Source organism: Tenrec ecaudatus, chromosome 4 (genome assembly GCF_050624435.1).
Source record: "Tenrec ecaudatus isolate mTenEca1 chromosome 4, mTenEca1.hap1, whole genome shotgun sequence".
Lineage (NCBI taxonomy): Eukaryota > Metazoa > Chordata > Mammalia > Afrosoricida > Tenrecidae > Tenrec > Tenrec ecaudatus.
In genome coordinates this window covers 197,144,861-197,166,174 of record NC_134533.1, presented here as the reverse complement: position 1 = coordinate 197,166,174, position 21,314 = coordinate 197,144,861, and the positions used below count along the sequence as shown (strand labels likewise).

Genomic DNA, 21,314 nt, shown 5'->3' with positions numbered 1-21,314 from the left:
GGGGTATTTCGTGCACAGAAGGCCCGGGTAGGGAGGGGTGCGAAAGGCTGAGAGGTGTAGAGATCTGGAGCCATGGTTCAGGATCCAGATTATAAAGGACACCCCCTAACACAGCATTAACTGAAAAGTGACAAACACTCAAAATGTAGGCTAATATATATATATATATATATATATATATATATATATATATATATATATATATATATATATATGCTGTATAAAAAATAAGGGCATCAAGAGCAGGTGTTCAAGGAGAAATCAAGAGGCTTTGTCAGTTGGCCAAGTGAACCATGATGATAACGTGGACGAAGGGTGGCAGTAAATGAGAAGCAGACAGCACTGTGGAGTTACGGGAGCCTGAATTGGCAGGATCTGAGGATGGAAAAGTGAGTGCAGGGGTGAGTTAAAGGCCCTGGGAGGCAGGTTGTGGCTTGCACAATTAGAGGGGGTGTGGGGCTAACACTCTTGGTAAAATCACATGGGAACCACGGCTTACGTGGAGAGCAAATGTTTGAGAATGATGAGGGTAAGCATAAGTATGGATTGTGATAAGAGCTGTATGAGCCCCCCATAAAATGATTTTTAACAAAATCACCTGGGAAGGAAGTAGCTATCACTCACTTAGGGCCTTTTGGAAGTTCCACCCCAAGAACCATTACAAGTATTAAGCATAAAGCTTCTTAGCAAGGAATCGCGTATGAAAAACAACGAAAGGAATCGCGTATTAAAACAAACCGAAACGCTGGAGTACCTCGGCATGTTGGCCATCTGAAGTGAATATGTGCGTAACTGTCATTTCATTCTTCGTCAGGGTTCCCGTTTTATCTGAACAAATTACGTTGCAGCAGCCTAGAGAACAGAGCACCAGTCATGACCGTGGGAATCGCAGGGAGAAACAGAGACCACAGAGAAAGACGTGGCTGCTACACTCATCCATAGCCTTACATTCATGTCTTTCACCATACTTGTTTCCAAAGAGGGAAAGGTTCTGAATTACACTTGAAAATTAGATAATGGTAAATGTTGACATTTCTTGTCCATTTGAATTCTGCTAGGTATTCTATTTTAGCTTTATATAGAAAAATATTTTCTAGGAAGCTTAGCTGGTTCTTAAATTTAGAACCTTAAAATGTATTAAAGAGTTCTTAAAGGTATTTTACCTCCTTGTTAGTAAACTGCAAACTAGAACTTAAATTCAACACATCGTTAGCTTTCTTAAATTCAAATAGAAGAAAAAGAGGTAACTTGATAGCATGCCACACATAAAGCTATGCCACAGCAATGTAACTACTGTTCTTCAAAGTAAAGTAATCCATGAAGCACATTCTGGAATCCATAATCATCAATGATCAACTTTGAGATAGAAAGGTTGATCTATGAAAAGAATTAATTCTATTAATTTTATTCCTGGATTCATCTACTGACTGTATTTTCTTTTGAAGGTAATTCAGCTTTAGAAGAATCCCTTGCTGCCAAAAGATGTCCCCTGGAAACCTAGCTTGAGTGAATGGTTTCCACTGCTCCCTGCCCCCCCCCCCCCCAGGTGTTACAAGTCTTGGCTAGACCTGCCACAAGCCAGAATCACTGTGCAAACCCCCGAGACGGAAATTCTTAAAGGCAAAGATGATTGCTCTAGGTGTGGCGTGCCCCGCTGCGTAAGCAGGTTTCTAGCAGGGACTTACCGAGAGTTTCAACTATGGGCAGTTTTCTCACAATGGCCCTTTTCTTCACCATTCTCATAACCCCAAGAGCCAGCGTCACTGTGACCACAATGGGAAGTCCTTCGGGAATCGCTGCCACCGCCAAACTGGAAGCAAGCCGTGCACAACATTAAAAGGGAACCTGCGCAGCACCAAGCCATCACTGCAGGGGTCTGCTACCTTAGACAAAGGGCCGCCCACAGATGAAGCAGCCCGACTTCCAGAATGGCCTGCTCAAACGGAAGGGAAGGAGATGAGTACTTGCTGCACATTTACTGGCTGCCAAGTTGCTCTTGGGAGTTAGCGAGGAGCTTCTGAAGTCGGACTGCCGGCTGGGAGTTAGTGAGGAGCTTCTGAAGTCGGACTGCCGGCATTGGTCCCCAGGCTACAGGAACTTTCAGCTGTGTGGCCTTGGGCTACTCATCCCCCCAGCTCCGTGAGTGTAGTTTCTTCACCGTAAAATACATGTATGCATAGTAGCAGTAACATTTACTTTAGGAGATTTAACAGAAAGGTTAAATGGCGAAGCGCGAAACATATTTAATACGGTGTCATGTATAGGGTAATGTTTCATAAATGCTGGCTAGTATTTGTTCCCACCATTACCTCAATGAATTCTGTCAGAAAAGTGACCCAAGTCAGAACCCAATCTATGCTGCAAGGAAAAGACACAACTGACAGCGACTTTAATCACCAGTCCAAGTGCATGCTGGCATTAAAACAGGGCTTCGTTCCAGTGCCACCCTCTCTACACTGGATACCAGAATTGACCAATCTTTTACCTAGGCTACCCACCATCCTCTCTTCAGAAACCACTGCCTACAGACAGTGGGCACCCTCCCCCCTTTCCTGTCAGTCACACAGTTCTGAGGCGTGAGGAGCACGTGTAAGCCAAGGCCAACCAGCCGGGCCAGGATTGTCCAACTGATTGCTGCAGAGATAACTAGCAAGATCCCATCAGCCCAAGCAAGGCTCTCACCAGCTCGCTTCCACTCTGAATGCACACTATTTCTACTACAGGAGCATCTACAGGAGAAGCCGGGACAAATGCGAGCTGCACAACACTAGCTTCCTTACTCTATGGCCGTCTCTCTGAAGAGCCAGGCGAACGGGTGACAAAGAAACAGGGAAAGGGGGGCCGTGGAACAGAAGGCCTCTGCATGATTTGGTTCCAGGCCCTAGGTCCATCCTTGCGACCAGCCCGCTAAATAACCTACACCTGCCAGTTCTAGGAGGCAGTATGTTTTACCTCTTATATCAGAGTTGGGTTTCCTGAACTAAAATTGTTCCATAACGTGGAAAGCTCACATAATTGTAAAAAAAAAAAAACCAAAAAAAAGTTATCTTAATAAACCCTGGTGAATTGAATGTATGCAGCTAACTATCAGGCTCCTAAAATGTTGAAAATGATTTCCTAGAAGGTAAACCACAGTCAATGCATTAATGAAAAGTAACAACTGAACAATTCTCACAGTAAACTGAGAATTTCTCAAATGATCTCTGAATTACACTTATTATGGTCCCTACCTCATTCTTTGGCTTTAGCAGTAAAACCTAAAATCACACTTTAGATTCTGTGTCATGGGTTCACTTCAAAGAGCACCTACCATATTTTCAAAACTCCAAGTGATGAGTTTGATGGAAAGAAACTGCGGGCGCTCACACCCACATCCCTCACACCTAACCCCCCCAAGGGGCAACTCATCTCCTGTGGTGTTAGCCATTGGAGTGCCAGCTCTACGGGGCTAAATAACAAGCTGAGACGAGGCAGTTTCCAAAGGCTCTGGAAGAAACTGCATCATCTTTTAATTCCAGTTGCCCACACACATTGGGCGCTCCTCATCCTGTATTTTAAAAGGCGTCAGACTCCCTAATATAAAAGAGTGGCCAGAATTCCCGTCAGCTAACACCATCTTCTCTAATTTGGGGCATTGCTAATAACATCTCACTGCGAATTCCTCAGCCTGACAAAGGCCACAAACGAGACTTCAGCTCGCATCACCCTCGATGGCGATGGCGCAAGGATGGAAGGGATCAGGCGTTAGATGGAGATGCCTGCTTCCACCACTTCTAGTCAACATTGTACTGGGGGTGTAAGGTGGGGGAGGACGACAAGAAAAAGCAACAAAAGGCATCCAAACAGGAAAGAAGGAAGGTGGGTCTTTCTCTTCCATAGTTTTCCGTTTGGCGATCCTAAACAGACTGTTTATATTTAGCAATGCAATATTGCTCTGCTAAGTCCAGACAGGTGGTGTGGCCTTCTTCAGTGCCACATATGACAGAGCTTCAAAAACGTCACGGAAAACTGGCCTTGAAAGCTAGTGACTCTTTCCCACGAATGTTTTAAAGCCCCCTGTTATGAAAGGTTCTCGTTTTCCCATGATGGAATTTCAATATATGATTTGGAGCGATTTTAAGTAGAGCTACTCCTAAATGCTCACAGACACCACCACAATGAAACACAAGCTCTACCTTTCCGAGAAAGCCGCGAGGCAAAAGAAACTTCACTCTATTGGAACTTACCTTACACTAATGGTAAACATTTCCAGGATATCTTTTCCTAGTAACCAGCCAACCAACATGATGATACCTGGAAAACAAAGAATCAAACAGCTACTTTTTTCCTCTTCTGTAAAGTAAAGTAGGCATGGAAAGGATAGAATACAACAAGCTGACAATATTCCAAATTTCCCAAGATATAAAGGAGAGGTCTATCCAGTCAGTTTTACAAGAGAATGGAAATACTCATTAAGCAACAAAGATTAAAGTCAGCAGTGTAGACACACGTAGACAGACACACACACACACACACACAAATTTTACCTACTGTTTCCATTGCTCCCACCCTTCTCTTACAGCAGTAATATTTGGGAATCTCTAATGAGATGTAGTCCATTAATATGGCCCTTCTAGCCATAATTCCTGGCATGATATATATGTTCTGGATGCTACATGCCTGTGGCTATCATCCTATTTTAGAAGGCACTCTCCACTGTACTAATTAATGGACAGGATGAAAGTGGGGTAAGACGTGACTTGAGTAGTGAACCAAGGCACTCCTTTTCCTTGGGGCATCTTTATAGACGCTACCTTAGCAGAAGGTGTGGACCAAGTCACCCTCTTACTGTGGGGGCATCTTTAGACGCTACCTTAGTAGAAGGTGAGAACCAAGTCACCCTTTTACCGTGGAGGCATCTTTAGACGCTACCTTAGTAGAAGGCGAGAACCAAGACACCCTCTTACCCTGGGGGCATCTTGCAGACTGTCTCAGTAGATGGGGTGAGTTAGGACACCATCCTTTGTTTTCCTTGAATGGGGACTAGGTGTATATACTAGGACCACGTTAGAGTTTTACTATACCTCACCTCACCTGGAAAACCGGACCTCTAGTTCCTGGCTGAGCTTTGGTGGAAAGCCAGGAGACTGCTATGACTTTGGGGCACTTTGGGCTTCTGTCTCTGGACCCTGCATTTGGCTCGCCTCTGCCTGACCTTCGGATTTGGAAGTGAACAGCACCCACCATGACAGGAGACCGTTTCTAAAGTTGCAGGGGTTTCTGTGAGTTGTTGCAGGGAATCACGGAACCCTTGGACATGAAGGAATACACTCAAGGGTGTAGGGTAGTGTGTGTGGGTGGGATGGGGGCATGAGCAGAATAGCATATTGTCAGAAATGGGATATTGGAGACGTCTTTAATCTCCACCTTCCAGGGACTAGGCTGGTATTAATGCTTCTTTAAGAAATTATTACATCATGCCGCATAAGAAAACATAACCAGCATTTCCAGAGAATAGAGGGGGAAAAGGAGATGGCATCTGAAGATATACAGTTCTTCTATTTGGTACGTATGAGCTTCGCAAAAATTGAACCTTGGAACCTCATTTTTCATAATTTAATATCATGACAGTTACGCATGAAGTTTGTATTGCAAACAAAATAGCATGGCTGGGCTCAAATAAGGACGCACCTTATTAAACTTCATTAACATTTAAAAATGTAAATAGGATTTTTTTAGTATATAGTATATTTAATATTATAGTATATTTAGAAGTATTTTTTAATGCAAGCCTGTTAACTTAAGCCCCAAAACAACCTATATGACTCCATGCCCCTGCTTGCACCATTAATCTGTGTAGGGAGTTAGAAGCACCGCCGAGCTGGTAGAGAACAAGAAAACACGATTATTACATGGGGATTAATAAAATAAAGCTATCTTGAGACTGTACTTTAGACCAGTATACATATTCAGAACAACTTTTTCTTCTTCTTTGTCCAACTATAAAATAATAATCCAGACCATGAGACCCTGTAAGATCCTACACCATAGACTATACTGACAAAAATATCATACTTAACAATGAATTTTCCCAGGGCGAGTAAAACATAACGACCAGGCCTGTCTGTTTCTGTGAATGAGGCGTACTGGAGTACAGCCATGCCCATCCATGTAGCTAACTGTCTCTAGCTGATTACCTACTGGCAGCGATCTGAGATTTCCATAAGACTAGATGGGCTACATGCCTACACAATTCACAACCCACTTCAGGAAGCTCGAGATCCGGATTTGACTGCATTTTATATCTTGCCAAAAAACAAATGTCCAATGCATTCTGTTAACAGAAAACCACAGAATGAAAGATTTTTAAGATTTTTTTATGGCACGGTTAATAATATTTTAATTGGGTAGACTGTCCTTTGGTTTATCAATTTTACTACAAAAAAATTTTTTTGAAAACAAACAGTAAGGCTCAAACGAAGGGTGTTGTAAGAACATACACACCGCTGAAATAGGAGCGGTTAACGACAGTCCTTCCTCTACGTTAGGTTTATGGGGGCAAATGGAATTAATGCTAAAAAGAATTACTTCCCTAGAACTGGACAGCAGGGACACGGCTTTAAAGTTACATTTACTGATTTTAATAACAAAAATGACATGATATAATAATTAAGAGTCGAAAATACTTTCAGAAAACTGGGGTAATGTGTTTAATGTAAGATAAAAATGCCATTTAGCAAATAACAAATAAATGGCGGGTACTGGACTAATTCATTAGCTTCTGGGTAAAAAACGTGATTCTGTCACATTGCATATGATAAACTGTAAATCCAAAGGAAAAACAAAACCTAAATTAGCAGAGCGGTGTTTCCATATATGCTCTTATCGGCATGGGGCTGAGAGAGTTGTGAAGAACAAAACCAACCCAGAAGTCACTGACTGCAGAGTCTGGATGGATCTCACAGCAAGGATGTGTTGGGTGGTTTTCTCTATTTCTACACCAAGCTTATGACACAGCCCCAAGCACAAAATATCACAGAGCGTGTGACTCGAACAGCAAGCAGACTGGCAATGTAGTTACACCAAAAAGGGAATCTTACTCAAGTCACAACAGGGGACAGGAGACAGAACGGCAAGTCATTAAACATCAAGAAATAACACACAGGAAAAATGGTCGGTTTCTCTGTGAACTGCACAATGGTGAGAACCATCCATTCGCCTATGCAATTAATAACAAGAGTAAAAGCTGGCGAGAAGCCTGGAGGAGAAGTCCTTTCAGCCTGCTCATGAAGGGTATAGTTGGCAATATCAAGCAAAAGGCTTTAAAAACGTGTCAAAATATTTGAAAATTACATGTATACCCTTTGGCCATATAATTTCACTTCCAAATTTTTAGCCCAAGAATGAGGAGTTTAGCCCAAAAAACAAAACCAACAAAAAATGCAATATAGAATTATTTATATGAGTTGGGGAAAAAAAGAAGAAAAAAACCTATAAACAATCTGAATGTCGTGTCCACACAGTAAGCCCTAGTTCTACGAGAGGGCTTCCACAAGTCCACGGAAAGGGTTCCTCAGCTACTCCTGCCCTTTCCCGCAGACATCTCATTCTCAGTCCTCTCGGGCGTGTTTCACATCATGGAACCTTTAACTTTGCTGTGGATGAGCACTGTCTAAGAGTGAGGCCCTCATAAGCTGGGGGTGGGGACAGAGAAACTATCACTTTTTACTAAAGATTAGAAGGACAAACACTAACATGTTAGTAGATGTGCTCTCTGGACATAGATTATCAAAGTTCGATTTAATTAGTCTTTGTAAAAAGATACAGGTGGGCGCTAGTTTAATATTTTTTAAAAAGGCAAATCAAAGCGGGTCTGAGTATTTCCCATCCCCACTCCCAGAAGCATGGAGTCACGGTCTGAGATGCTCACTCCTCTCTTACCTATGATGCCAAAGGAGTAAAAGGACAGCTGCTTTCCCAGGAGGTCCATGCTCTTCTGCAGAGGCGTTTTTGGTGCCTTGACAAATCGGAGAGAGGTGTCAGCGCAACTCCTGTGCAAGCAGCACTTTAATGAGTGAACACACCTTACAAATAAGCGTGGGAGGCTGAAAACGTTATCGGTGAAGCCATTTGAAAAGCCTGCTAAATCAAGTCAGCTACTGTTATTATACGAACTAAAACCTACCAAGTCTTACTAGGCACCAAGGACTAAGTCAAGGGCTTCACGCACCCAGGTCTCGGCCAGCCACACACAAGATAGACACCAGCACCTCTGCTGAGGACTCTGCGAAGAAAGCCAGAGCTTTCCACTGTAAGAATTCTCTCACCTTCCAACCCCTCCAGAATTTACACCGTCAGCTGCCCCCTCGTTAGTACTCCAATCTACACACACACACACACACACACACACACACACACACACACAACCACCACCACCATCCCCACCCCCCAGCATCACTGGCCCTCTCGGCATGGGTTTCCATGCGTTAACACACACTGGAGTCTTACAGATAACCCGAGCAATCTACGGGATTTTTTTTTAATATGGCAAAACACAACTTCTTTTTTCCAGACAGAAACGTGGCATCAGGCTGCGCTCACATGGAGCAGCACTTCGCAAACCATCAGTAGCTCCTTAGGAGAAAGTTGAGGCTTTCTAGGCCCATCAAGAGCTACTGCTTCAAACGCCCACAGGTGCAGGGCCACTCTGTCCGCCAGGGTCGCTGGAGCCAGAATCCACGGAGGGCAGCGAGTCTGAGTTTGAATCTTCAAGAACTATCGTGTGTGTGTGTGTGTGTGTTAATGCCTTTTAAAAAAATCATTTTATTAGGGGCTCATATAACATAATCACATTCCATACACACATCAATTTGTAAAGCACATTTGTACATTCATTGCCCTCATCATTCTCAAAACATTTGCTCTCCACCTAAGCCCCTGGCATCAGCTCCTCAGTTTCCCTCTCCCTCCCTGCTCCCCCCTCCCTCATGAGCCTTGATAATTTATAAATTATTATTTGGTCATATCTTGTACTGCCCTACGTCTCCCTTCACCCACTTTTCTGTTACCAAGGCTATCTTTTACGTTACTGTATCAGACAGTCCATTTATTCCTTGCTCGGAATAATGCAAATTTGAAGTACAAATAATTAGCCATCCTTAAAATTGATGTGATAAAAGAAAAAGTGAAAAAATATACAAAATTCAGAATCGCATTACTAGGTAAAATAATGAGGAAGAGAAGTCTTAATGTGTTTTACAGGTGGAATAAAATACTTGTTCTGAAAAAAAAACTGATGTGATAAAGTTCGTTTCTAAAAAGAATAAGATCTACAAATAACTGGCCACAAAGTCATTTCCACTATAAACCAGGAATGAAAGTAAAAATGTACAAGACTATGTCAATTCAGGCACTGCTGCCAAGAACAGGCTTTCCAATTAAGTGATTTCACATACCACAGGCTATTTGAGAAGACACAAAATCACCCGCCATCGGTATCTTGCTCTCTACTTACAGAGAAGAATTTCTGATATGAAACTGAAAATCTATTAGCATATGAAGTACTCACTTCTTCTGCTTGCATCATTTTAAAAACTTCCCCAAATTCAGAATTTTCTCCGGTTCCAATGACAATACCCTAGGGAGGAAAGAAAAGACATGACAACCGGTCCCAACACCTTTCCCTCCTTCTCCTTAAAGAGCAGCCCACACGGAAGTGCCCCGACATTCACACCCAAGCCTCCCGACGTTTCAGTGCTTCTACAGATCATTAACGTTGGTTTCTTTTGATACGGGCTGCAGAAGCCAATCATTTGTTAAAATACTGCTACCTGGATCCTGAAGCTTATGTTTGCTTATTCTAAGATTTCTGACATCAGAATCTCTGTACTCAATGTGGGTATTCAGGGTCATTTCATCTACATTCTCAAATGCAGCTGTGCCCTTCAACTGGTGAAATACTAGCGTCCAAGAAATAACGTTACTGAAAACACTGAGTAGGTGAATATACACAACTAGAACATCCGTATCTTGCACCGCATCAGTGAAATAGTACAACTTTCTTTATCCAGCGTCTACGATTTCTACGTTTAAAAGGACCATGTGTTCGAAAGACTCATTCTCTGGAAAATGACAGAACTCTGGACGTTTCTTCGTAGTTTCACCAAAAAGTTCCCATGAATTAGGCATTTCATTGTCTTTTCCTTGAAATATTATTTTTGAAAACCCACATAAATTTAGCCCACAATTTTTTTTCTGAGAACACAGTGAATGACAAAGGAATTACTTTTTCCTCAACAAAACAACAACAAAGAAATTACCTTCGCTTTGCCACAAATGACCAGTGTCCCCATGAAGGCAATATTACTTCTGGAGGCGAGGTCTCCATTCGTCGCAGCTGGCTGAGGAGCGGTCACCTTAGAACAAGGAGTGGTCTCTCCTGTCAGGCTGGATTCATCAATGGAAAGGTCCACAGCCTTTGGGAACAGAAAGCATCCCCATCAGCTCAAGCTTGTAGAGTCTGTACTACATTTACCATCTCGAGAGTTCATGGCTATCCTTCTTAATTAAAAAAAAAAAGATTTTATTGGGGCTTGTATAACTCTTATCACAATCCATCCATTGTGTCAAGCACATTTGTACATTTGTTACCATCATCATTCTCAAAATATTTGCTTTCTGCTTGAGCCCTTGGTATCAGCTCATTTTCCCCCTCCCTCCCAGCCCCCCCCCCATGAACCCTTGATAATTTATCAATTATTATTTTGTCATATTTTACACTGTCTGATGTCCCCCTCCACCCACTTTTCTGTTATCTATCCCCTAGGGAGGGAGTTATATGTAGATCCTTGTAATCAGTTCCCCCTTTCTACCCCACCTTCCCACTGGTCCTGAAAGGTTCATCTGTCCTGGATTCCCTGTGTTTCCACTTCCTATCTGTACTAGTGTACATCCTCTGGTCTAGGCGGATTTGTGAGGTAGAATTTGGATCATAATGGCGGAAAAGAAGCATTTAAGAACTAGAGGAAAGTTGTATGTTTCGTCGTTGCTACACTGCACCCTGACCCCGTGACCCTTCTGTATGGGGATGTCCAGTTGCCTACAGATGAGCTTTGGATCCTCACTCTGCAATCCCCTCATTCACAATGATATGCTTTTTTGTTCAATGCCTGACACCTCACCCCTTCAACACCTCATGATCACACAGGCTGGTGTGCTTCTTCCATGTGGGCTTTGTTGCTTCTGAGCTAGATGGCCTCTTGTTTCCCTTCAAACCTTTAAGACCCTAGACACTATATCTTTTGATAGCCGGGCTCCATCAAGCTTTCTTCACCACATTTACTTATGCACCCATTTGTCTTCAGCAATTGTATCAGGAAGGTGAGCATCATGGAATGTCAGTTTAATAGAACAAAGTGTTCTTGCATTGAGTGGAGGCCCAATGTCCATCTGCTACCTTAATACATATGTACCCATATATCTATTTCTCCATCCTCATATATAAATATATTTACATATGTACATGTCTGTATTTAGATCTCTACAAATACCAATTATAATACCATTTGCCTCCTAGCTCTTTCCTCTATTTCCTTTTACTTTCCTCTTGTCCTAGTATCATGCTCAGCCTTCATTTGGGTTTCAGTAATTCCTCTCGGTTACATTGCCCTTGATCACGTCCTACCAGGCCTCTTACACCTTCCTAGCCAACGATTCTGGATCACTAGTTGTTCCCTTGTCCCTGGGTTTGTTAACACCACTTCCTTTTCCCCCTCCCCCTCTCTCCCTGAAACTGTAGGTCCTGTTGTTTTCTCCTCTAGATTGTTTATCCAGCTTATCTTATCTAGATAGACCTGCAGAGATAATAATATGCACAAAAACAAGACAGAGCAAAACAAAGCAACAAAAGAAAATAAACAACAAACCAATGACCAAAAAAAGAAAAACCTAGAAATAGTTCAAGGCCTGTTTACTGATCTTTAGGATGTTTTCTGGTCATGTCTGATGGGGTGCCACGCCCTGGTCCCAAAGTCCATTGTTGGTACTCCCCCAGGACTTCCTTGCTCTGCTCCCCTTGCTGTTCTGTTGCAAGCCCTTAGTGTTTTGCCTTGGTGTGGTCAGGTCAGATCGGGTGCAATTCCCACACTGTGTCTCCATTGCTGTCCCCTGTAGGGCTATGGGTCAGTGAGGGATGTCATGTCTCTTAGTGGGGCTGGCCATATAGTCCTTTCTGTGTATTGGCTGTTCTGAGCAGGGATATCATCCTCAGGGCTTGGTGGGCCAGAATGTGATCCACTCTCTCATCCTCCCCCTTCAGTTGCTCCCATGTGCTCTGATCAGACGTGTCCCTCTCCCTGAGCTGTAGCTTCTGTGCTGTCCTCTGAAGTAAATTCTTTGGGCGAGGGGCGGCTCTTCACGTAGTTGGGAGTGAAGAGCTCTCTAGGCCACCCTTTCCTCCTGAAACGTTCCCTTTAGATTGATTATCTCCACCATCTATCATTACTCCAATCTACCAGATCATAATATACAAACCATACTATAAGAAGATCAACACAATCTGAGACATGGAAAGCACAATACTCAGTTGTACCAGAATGCTGAATTTCAAATATATTCCAGAAAAGGGAGACACTGAGACTGTGTTTTTACCAAGAAAACTCAACGGTATGACAGAGTGTGAGTTCTAATTTTGCTTTGTCCTACACCCCTAATGTTCTGGAAAGCAAGGATGGTGATACCTATCTCACATACTCTGGCCATGTTCTCGGGAGAAACGAGCCCCGAGTGAAAGGCTATTGAGCTGGGTAAAGTAGAGGGCCCGCAGACGAGCAGAAGACTCTCCAGGAGATGGGTTGACGCAGAGCTGCAACAACAGGCTCAAACACAACTGCGAGGACTGCTTTGTTCTGTTGTACATGAGGTCATCACGAGGCACAGCGGGCCCGCATGTCAAGGGCACCTAACACCATCACCACCACCATTCGGAAATGTGTTTGATAGATGAAAATCAAAGATGAAAACAAAGTACATGGATAATGACGTAAAACCGCATTTGGGGGGGAAATAATTTCATCATTTTGGACCACTTTTCATGAAATTCCGCAGTGCACAATAGGCTTTCATTAGTTTACTAAGTGGTGTCTGTCTCTTAACTTCAACGGCACCACAGAACCATCCTGCCCACCACATTCAAACGAGTATGATCCCAGTTCTCATCTGGACTCCTTCCTTGGGTCTCCTGTCGGCCACGGCGCAGGTCTCTTCAGCTGCTACTCCCACAGGGGCGCCAGGCCCCGACAAACAGGCACACGAGCAACACCAGCAGCAGCACGGTGGCAGCAGCGGCAGTGAAGAGAAGAGATTCTGCCTGTCCCTCCCTAGAAGGCTCGTCAAAGTGGGCAGAGACCCTATTGTTTACATCAGATGCCCAAACACACATTATCCATCAGAGTTGGTATCCATAATGCATAATAAATCAGTTTATCGACAACATAAGTAGCAAGGTATTTGAACAATGTACCTAACAGTAAAAAACTCAGCCAGGAATGTAATTACATGAGAATTATGCTAAATTACTTTTTTAACCTTTCATGACAGAATCCATCTCTACTGAGAATATTAGTAAAAGCCAGAAACCACATGGTTTTTGCCTTGTAAAATGATAGACAAGTACACACAAAAACATCCGGTTTAAGATACAAAGTACTGTATATACTCGAGTATAAGCCGACCCGACTATCAGCTGAGGCCCCTAATTTTACCACAAACACTGCATTAAAGCTCTGTTTCTCCGCCATCCTGACTGTGGTGTTGCTCCGACTTCACCACGTCGTCTCACAAGACTTTCAGGATCAAGAGATTCCTGGCCAAGAAACAGAAGCAGAATCGGCCCACTCCCCAGTGGATTCGAATTAAACCGGTCATCAGATCAGGCACAACTCCAAGAGAAGACACTGGAGAGGAGCCGAGCGGGTCCGGCAGGAGCCCCCAGGGATGGCACGCACGGCCGCACCTGCCCAGGCTCAAACCCTGTTGAGCTGCGTTAAGGCTTTTGCCACCATCTGATCAACTGCACTTGTATTGGCGAATAACCTGGTTTCTTCTTTGGTTTTATGTTTGATGCTTCCGCATCAAGTTCAGTAATAAACAATGCAAAGCTATTGGTTTGGAGGAAAAAACAAAAACTGCATTAAAAATGTGCTGAAAAACTCGGCTTATTCACGAGTGTATAGAGTATTACTCCAGTTAAATTAAGTGTTTTAATTTAATGTGAACTTTTTGATATAAACAAATACCAAGGCAAATTAATCAAGAATAAAAAACAGGAAATCAACTCTCAAAGTAAAGACTAGAGTGGGGTAGTTAGTTAGTTTACAATCCAAATGTCATCGACAAGTCAAGAATTTCTGATTCCAAGTTCATGCTTCAGCCTTTGTGACCAGGCAGCGACTGCGCAGGAAAGGCTATGTCCACGTGTTCCAGAGGTACACTTCAGAATGTGGAAGACAGCCTGAAGCAAAATGCTAGCAATGTTCCGTCCTGAGTGTGTGCAAAGCGAGTGCATGTGGTGACAAGGTCATTGGAAAAATGTAGGTCGTGTTGATTTTAAGAAATTCCTCCTTGTTTACTGTTCTTAAAAATAATATTGTACACACACACACATATATATACATATCATAAAACATCTGGCTGTTTCAATTCAGTGTCACTCTGGTCCCCACAGTGCAGAGTCAGCACGATGCATTTAAAATCCTTCCATCGCACCTAACAGGTACTCCATGCCCCCTAAGCAGTAATTCTCTCCCCTTTCAACCTTTTGGTTGTTAAATTGTAGGAATTCTTTGTATATTCTAGATATGAAATCCCTATGCGATATCTGGCTCCCTAATATTTTCTCTCATCCTTTAGAGGCTATCTCTTCACTTGGTTGATAAAGTCCTTTGGTGGAACGAATATCTTTAAAAAAAAAATTTTTTTTTTTTTACCTTTTTACCAGGGTATAATCCACCTATCAGTCGATTCAATAGTTTAATTACATCGAGGAAATTTGTAGAATCATTCCCACAATCAATTTTAGAACATTTTCTTCTTTCTTGTACTCCTGGTTTCCCCTTTCCCCTCAACCTCTAGAAGAACTGCTCCTAATGAAATCCAATCTATATTGTCCTTTGTTGTTCACATGTAGAAATCTGCTTTTTAAAAACTCGGCTGTGAAGCATTAACCCTATGTAATGCTGTAAAAGTTTTCTGATTTGAAGTCTTGGGCCAATGCGGAGTAAATTTTCATATCGGGTATGATGTATGGATCCAGCTGCATTGCTTTTTCCAAGTGGAAATCCAATTATCCCAGCATCATTTAATGAAGGGACGATTCCTTCAATAGGGATAAACTTGGTATCTTTGTCAAAAGTCAGCTGACCGCAAATGTACGGATGGGGCTTTGCTTCTGAACCTCAGTTCTAGTCCGTCAGTCCCTGTGTGCATGATTCTGTCAGCGTGCGGGCGGCTGTGATTACAGGACATGTTGAAATCAGGGAGGGAGAGTACTTTTGTTTTGGTGTTCTTGTTCACGATTTCAGCATCTACTTAGAGCCGCTTAAAATGCCACACACGCCTCTTTCCTGCTCTGCTTGTTTTGAACAATCCCAGTGATGGCAAACGTTTTAGCTGGAAGTAGGGTTTTCACGTCGCAAGTAGGAAGCCATTCCATTGAGACATTTAATAAATTATGCAGGCCCATCACAATTTAACAGAGTCACATGTAACTCAGTTCAGAAGGCATTAGTCATTTATCCACTCCATGCATGAGAGGTGCAATAAAATGAAAGCAAAGAAACAAGCCTCCCAGCCCAAAGTTGACACCTGAAGCCATCGGCGAGCTGCTAGTGAACAGAGAAGCCAAGTGCCACCTCTGCTTCATTCTGCCCCACCGCAGGCACTCCGGTCGGCGTGAGAATAACTTGGGGGACAGTTCAAAGAATAACTTGGGGGACAGTCAGGACATAAATAATATGACAGATGTGTATATAATCCACAATCTGAGCAGCTAACACATAAAGCATAAAAATTTGGGGAAATTTTACAGGTTTATTTTTTGGGAAGCGGGGGAGAGCGTTGGGGGGAGAGGGTATTAGTCGAGGGAGATACTGAGGAGTAGGGGAGAACATTGTGGGGGAGGGTGTTAGTCGGGGGAGATACTAGGAAGAAAACATCTCTATATAAAAGTCAAAAGTTTTTTTCTAAAAGGTAAACGTGTCTTTTGAAGTTTAGTAAGAAACGACATAAATCCTTAAACTAAAGAACAGCAAGGTGGCACAGCATGCTCTTAAGCCAATCACTCTCCAAGTCCAGAAGTGAGTCATTAAAAATGAGATGAAGCATGGCTTTCTTTCCCTAGAAAACACCTTCTCAGAATGTCCGTCTGCAGGTGCCTTGTAATGATAAAAATGTCTTACTCGAGTCTGCAAAATTCAGATTTTTATTTAAATGATGAAAAGTATCATTAAAAATACTTCACGTGCTCTAGCTTATTAACACTTAAAACCTAGCAAGCTAAGCATTACACATTACTGAAAAGGTAACATGATATTGACCTTATCCCATGGTAAATTTATGCCTGAACTGCCGATTGACTGAAGCATGGAGATTCAATTTGATCAAGTTACCAATAATTTAACAGCCAGCCGTCACCTAACAATATCTCACTATAATTATTAAAACAAACCACATTTCCAAAAGGATCTAACAAAACCTGTGCTGTTATAGAGCAGAGCCAGAAGGTAAAGCTCCAAGCTTTCACAAACCCATCAGAGCATTGCCTGCATGCTTGTCTCTATCACCCTTAGGTAGGTTTTGTCCTGGTTCATATGGGCAATGTGTGGTTTCTTTGCAGAGATAGGACCACAGCACGTGACACAGTGCCTCATCAAGTGATCATTCTAAAAGATGTTGAATAAAAAGTTTGAAAAACACTTTATAAGAGCTCCTTTAGAATCCTTTAAAGATCTTTTAAGGTTTGGGGGAACAGTCCTTTCCAACTAATGTTCAATTAAAATAGTTATAAAACCAAAGGACACTAACTTGGTATCATCGGTTTTCTCCCCGACTTAAATTCTACTTCTTCCTCTTCGTTTTTCGGGGGGTGGTGTTAGAGAGTGCAGGACTTCATTTCTACCCAGTGCGGTCTACAGGATGAACCCAGCAGGCTCGCCGCCCCGAGTCCGTTCCGAGTCACAGCAAGCCGGCAGGGCAGGGCAAGACTGCACTGTGGGCTTCTAAATAGCATTCCGCAATTCACCCTGCACTAGGTCAGCCAACAGCGGCAGCAACATCAGAGCAAGTGCTAGACAGCATCGCAGGCGTATCCAATCTAAGACAACAAACATTCTGGAACCCTAGTAACGTCAATCATTTTCTGGGTTGTGCGATGCTAATGAGCCCCAGGGACATGGTGGTTAAAGTACCCTTGACTGCCAACCGAACAGGCCAGCAGTTCAGAGGCAACAGCATCTCCGAGGGAGAAACATGTGGCAGTTTGCTTCCATAGCCATTACATCCTTGGAGCCCTAGGGGGCAGCTCTACGCTGTCCTAGGTCGCTATGGGTCAGAATTGCCTTGGAATCAGAGGATGTGGGTTACTATGCTAACACTGCTACAGGAAAGTATACGTTTTCCTAAGCAATCCACGCGTGACCACAGCAAATCCTAGTTAATGAATATGAATGATTTCTAATTCCACAAACAACTCTCTTTGCTTGCCTTACACAGGGAGTCCTGGTGCCACAGTGAAAGCTCTCGACTTTCCAATAGCCTGGGAAACCCTGTGGGATAATTCGACTCACTCAACGGAAGCGGATTTTCCACGTTCTAGTAAATTTCTTTTAACGCATAACTTTACATCTCCACTACCTAAGATATTTGTTAGGTGCCCTTTCACAAGTCTACATATGAAAACCCAGTAAGAAGGACAAGACACTATGAAGTGATTTACCAAGCCAAAAAAAAAAAAATCACACTGAAATCAACAGTCTATAAGCTTATCATAAATATATTCCCTTTCAAGATTTCTTTAAATAAAGCAATTATTTTCTAACATTACAGGACGTATTTAACTATGGTGTTCCACACATATCATTCTTCCATCATGTGCTTTAAGAGAATTAGCTCGCCAAGACACGTAAGGATCTCCTTCCTCTCTCTTCCATGGACGCAATCTTGTTCCCAGTCAGAGTAAGAATCACAAAGACAAATGGGAAAGGTCTCTTAAAAGGTATGCTACTCAAACTCTGGCAGTGACAGCTCTACTGCAAATGACAGGCGGGGGAGCAGGTATAGCAAGCGTGCAGAGAAGCTGGAATACTCGTGTCTTGTCCACACCCAGACCAAACTCACTGCCGCCTACTCCAGTCTCACTCGCAAATCATCCAACTGCTTTGTAAAGTAGCTTAGCAGGTCCTCCAAAACGTACACTTGAAATTTTCACATCACCCAGCAAATCAACTCCAAGTATATACACAAATACACATGTCCATGCAACAGTTTTATACAAATGTTCACAGGTACGTTATTAAGCCAAAAGATACAAGTATATCAATGTCTATCAAATTATGAATCAATAACAAAATATGGTATGTCCATTCATTGTTATGCAAAAAAATGAATAAACTATTGATACATGGTACAACATATAAAAACCTTGAAAACATGCTAAGTGAAATAATGAACCTAAAAGACAATCTATTGGATGACTTCATTTACATAAAATGTCCCAAACCGGCAGCTCCACAGAGAAAACAGACCGGTTGCCAGGGGACAGGGGATGGACTGAAGTGACGGCTTCAGAGTAAACAGTTTCTTTCGGAAATGATGAAAATGTTTCATAATTTGATTGTAATGATAGATGCAAAACTCTGAAGACACAGAAAACTACTAAACAGTACACTTCAAATGTATGAAATAGATGATGGGAATCATATCGCAATAAAGCAATTTTAAAAGAAAAAGTTCTTTAAAAGATACTGAGGGAGGGCGGTACTGAAGATCAAGTCTGTGGAGAGACCGGTCTGTCCTGTCCACATGGGAACAAGCTAAGAGGGAAAGGGAGAAAGAGAAAGCGAGGCCTGTGGACGACGTTCCTGACCAGAGCAGCCAGCTCGAGGGGAGGGCTACAGAGATGGCCCTGGTTCAGGGCATGACACCTCCTCCCGAGATCACAGACAGAGAGAGGGCAGCGCCGGAGAGAGAGTGCGGGGAGAGCGGCCAGTCCGACCACCCCACAGGGGGTCAAGCCAAGAGGGGAGACAGAAGAGCAATGGGAACACATCCACAAAGCCCCTGAGGAGCCCTCCAAAAGCAGACTGCTGACTCAGAGGCCAGCTCTCGGCACCTCATTGGACTGGCCAGGGGTTAGTCACAAAGCTCAGCAGTTAGACCTAGAACTATTTACATTTTTTCTTTATTATTATTTTTTTGATGTCTATCTATATAAGATGGACAGGCTAAGCAATCCCACGGAAACAGTAACAGGACAGGTGGTTGGAGGGGGGGTCCATGGGAGAGGAAGAGATGGGGGGAGGGAAGCAATGAGGCAATTGCCAATTTCATCAGGGACAGGGAACAGCAACGGATCTAAAATCGACAGTGAGGTGGGTGTAGTGTCCCTGGGGGTGTTTGAACAATTGTAATGTATCCGTGAGGAATTACTTGGAGGTGAACAAGGGGAAAGCATGATAGTGGGACAAGAGGAAAGAAAATGAGAAATAGGGAAAGCAACTAGGGAGTAAAAAATGATATATATATATATGTATAAATGTAGATATGTATAAATGTAAAGATATAAAGATAGGTATATTTATCTAGGTGTGTATATGTAAGTATAATGAGGAAGTGGATGGACTTTGAGCCTCTACTTAAATCCTACCTCAGTACAAGAACGGTTTGTTCTAATAATGTGGCATACTACTAATGTAGGATACTCATCTTCCCCAACACACTGGAAACAAAGTGGGTGCATAAGCAAATGTGGGGAAGAAAGCTGATGGGGCCTGCCTATCAAAAGATGTAGCCTCTGGGGTCTTAAAGGCTTGAAGATAAACAAGCAGCCATCTAACTCAGAAGCAACAAAGCCCACATAGAAGAACACACCAGCCTGTGTGAGCACAAAGTGTCATGAGAAACAGGTCTCAGGCATCAAAGAACAAAAAAATCACACTGTGAATGAGGAGGAGTGCAGAGTGGAGACCCAAAGCCCATCTGCAGACAACTGTACACCCCCTCACAGAGGGTCATAAAGGTACAGTCAGGATGCAGTATAGCACCATTGAAACATACAACTTTCCTCTAGTTCTTTAATGCTTCCCCACCGCCACCCCCCACTATTAAGACTCTAATTCTACCTTACTAATCTGGTTAGACCAGAGCATGTATGGATAAGAGCTGGAAATACAGGGAATCCAGGACAGATAAACCCCTCAGGACCAATATTGACAGTGATACTAGGAGGAGAAGGGGAAGGTGAGAAGAGAAAGGGAACCAATCACAATCATCTACATATAATCCCCTCCCAGGGGAATGAACAACAGAAAAGTAGACGAAGGCAGACATCGGTCAGTGTTAAGACATGAAAAAATAGTAATAGTTTATAAATTATTAAGGGTTCATGGGGGGGATAGGGGGTGGTGAAGGGAGAATGAGGAGCTGATACCAAGGGCTCAAGTAGAAAGAAAATATTTTGAAAATGATGGCAACAAATGTAAAAATGTGCTTAACACAAGGGAGGTATGATGTATAGAATGTGTTAGGAGTTATATGATCCCCCAATAAAATGATTTAAAAAAAAAGAATCCAAGATATTATACACATTAAATACTAGGGACAAGAGGTATGGAGCAAAAATGCAAGGAAAAAAAGATATAACCTACCAAGCAAAGAAAAAGTTTTAACATTCTTAATAGTTGCTGTTATATATTAATCCTACTCTTAAAATTGCAACAATCTGATTATATCTTTCTAAAGATAAATTTTTAAGTATTTTGGGGGGAAAGACCCCACAAAGATTACGTACATTTTGTACCTATTAGAGTTCAGAGGGGCCATTAGGCTTTCCATAAGCATGAGAACTTTGGAATATTGCACGTATTCAAAGACTGGCAGCTCTGGAGGTGTTGATGGACAGGTGGTAATTCCAACAGTGAGTGAGGCTGGCATATTCGTAGCCTATCAAGGTCACATACTTCACCCCTTACCACTGGACACATCATTTACCAAATGCACATGATCTCGAAGAGTCAATTCCCAATCAAATCTGAAGTGGAGTGTCACATTCAAAGTCCTCTGGA

General features: G+C 42.7%; 1 protein-coding gene across 3 annotated transcripts in view; it reads right to left on the bottom strand.

The window, feature by feature from the left end:
* Positions 1-21,314, bottom strand: part of ATP2C1 (ATPase secretory pathway Ca2+ transporting 1) — a 127,708-nt gene that overhangs the window by 25,708 nt on the left and 80,686 nt on the right. For all 3 annotated transcript variants that reach the window (XM_075547210.1, XM_075547211.1, XM_075547212.1), the window contains 6 exons: positions 10,299-10,454; positions 9,548-9,616; positions 7,921-7,996; positions 4,227-4,293; positions 1,686-1,810; positions 755-852 (listed from right to left, as the gene is read on the bottom strand). In XM_075547210.1, coding sequence (XP_075403325.1) covers positions 755-852; positions 1,686-1,810; positions 4,227-4,293; positions 7,921-7,996; positions 9,548-9,616; positions 10,299-10,454 — 591 coding nt within the window. The remainder of the gene's footprint in view (positions 1-754; positions 853-1,685; positions 1,811-4,226; positions 4,294-7,920; positions 7,997-9,547; positions 9,617-10,298; positions 10,455-21,314) is intronic.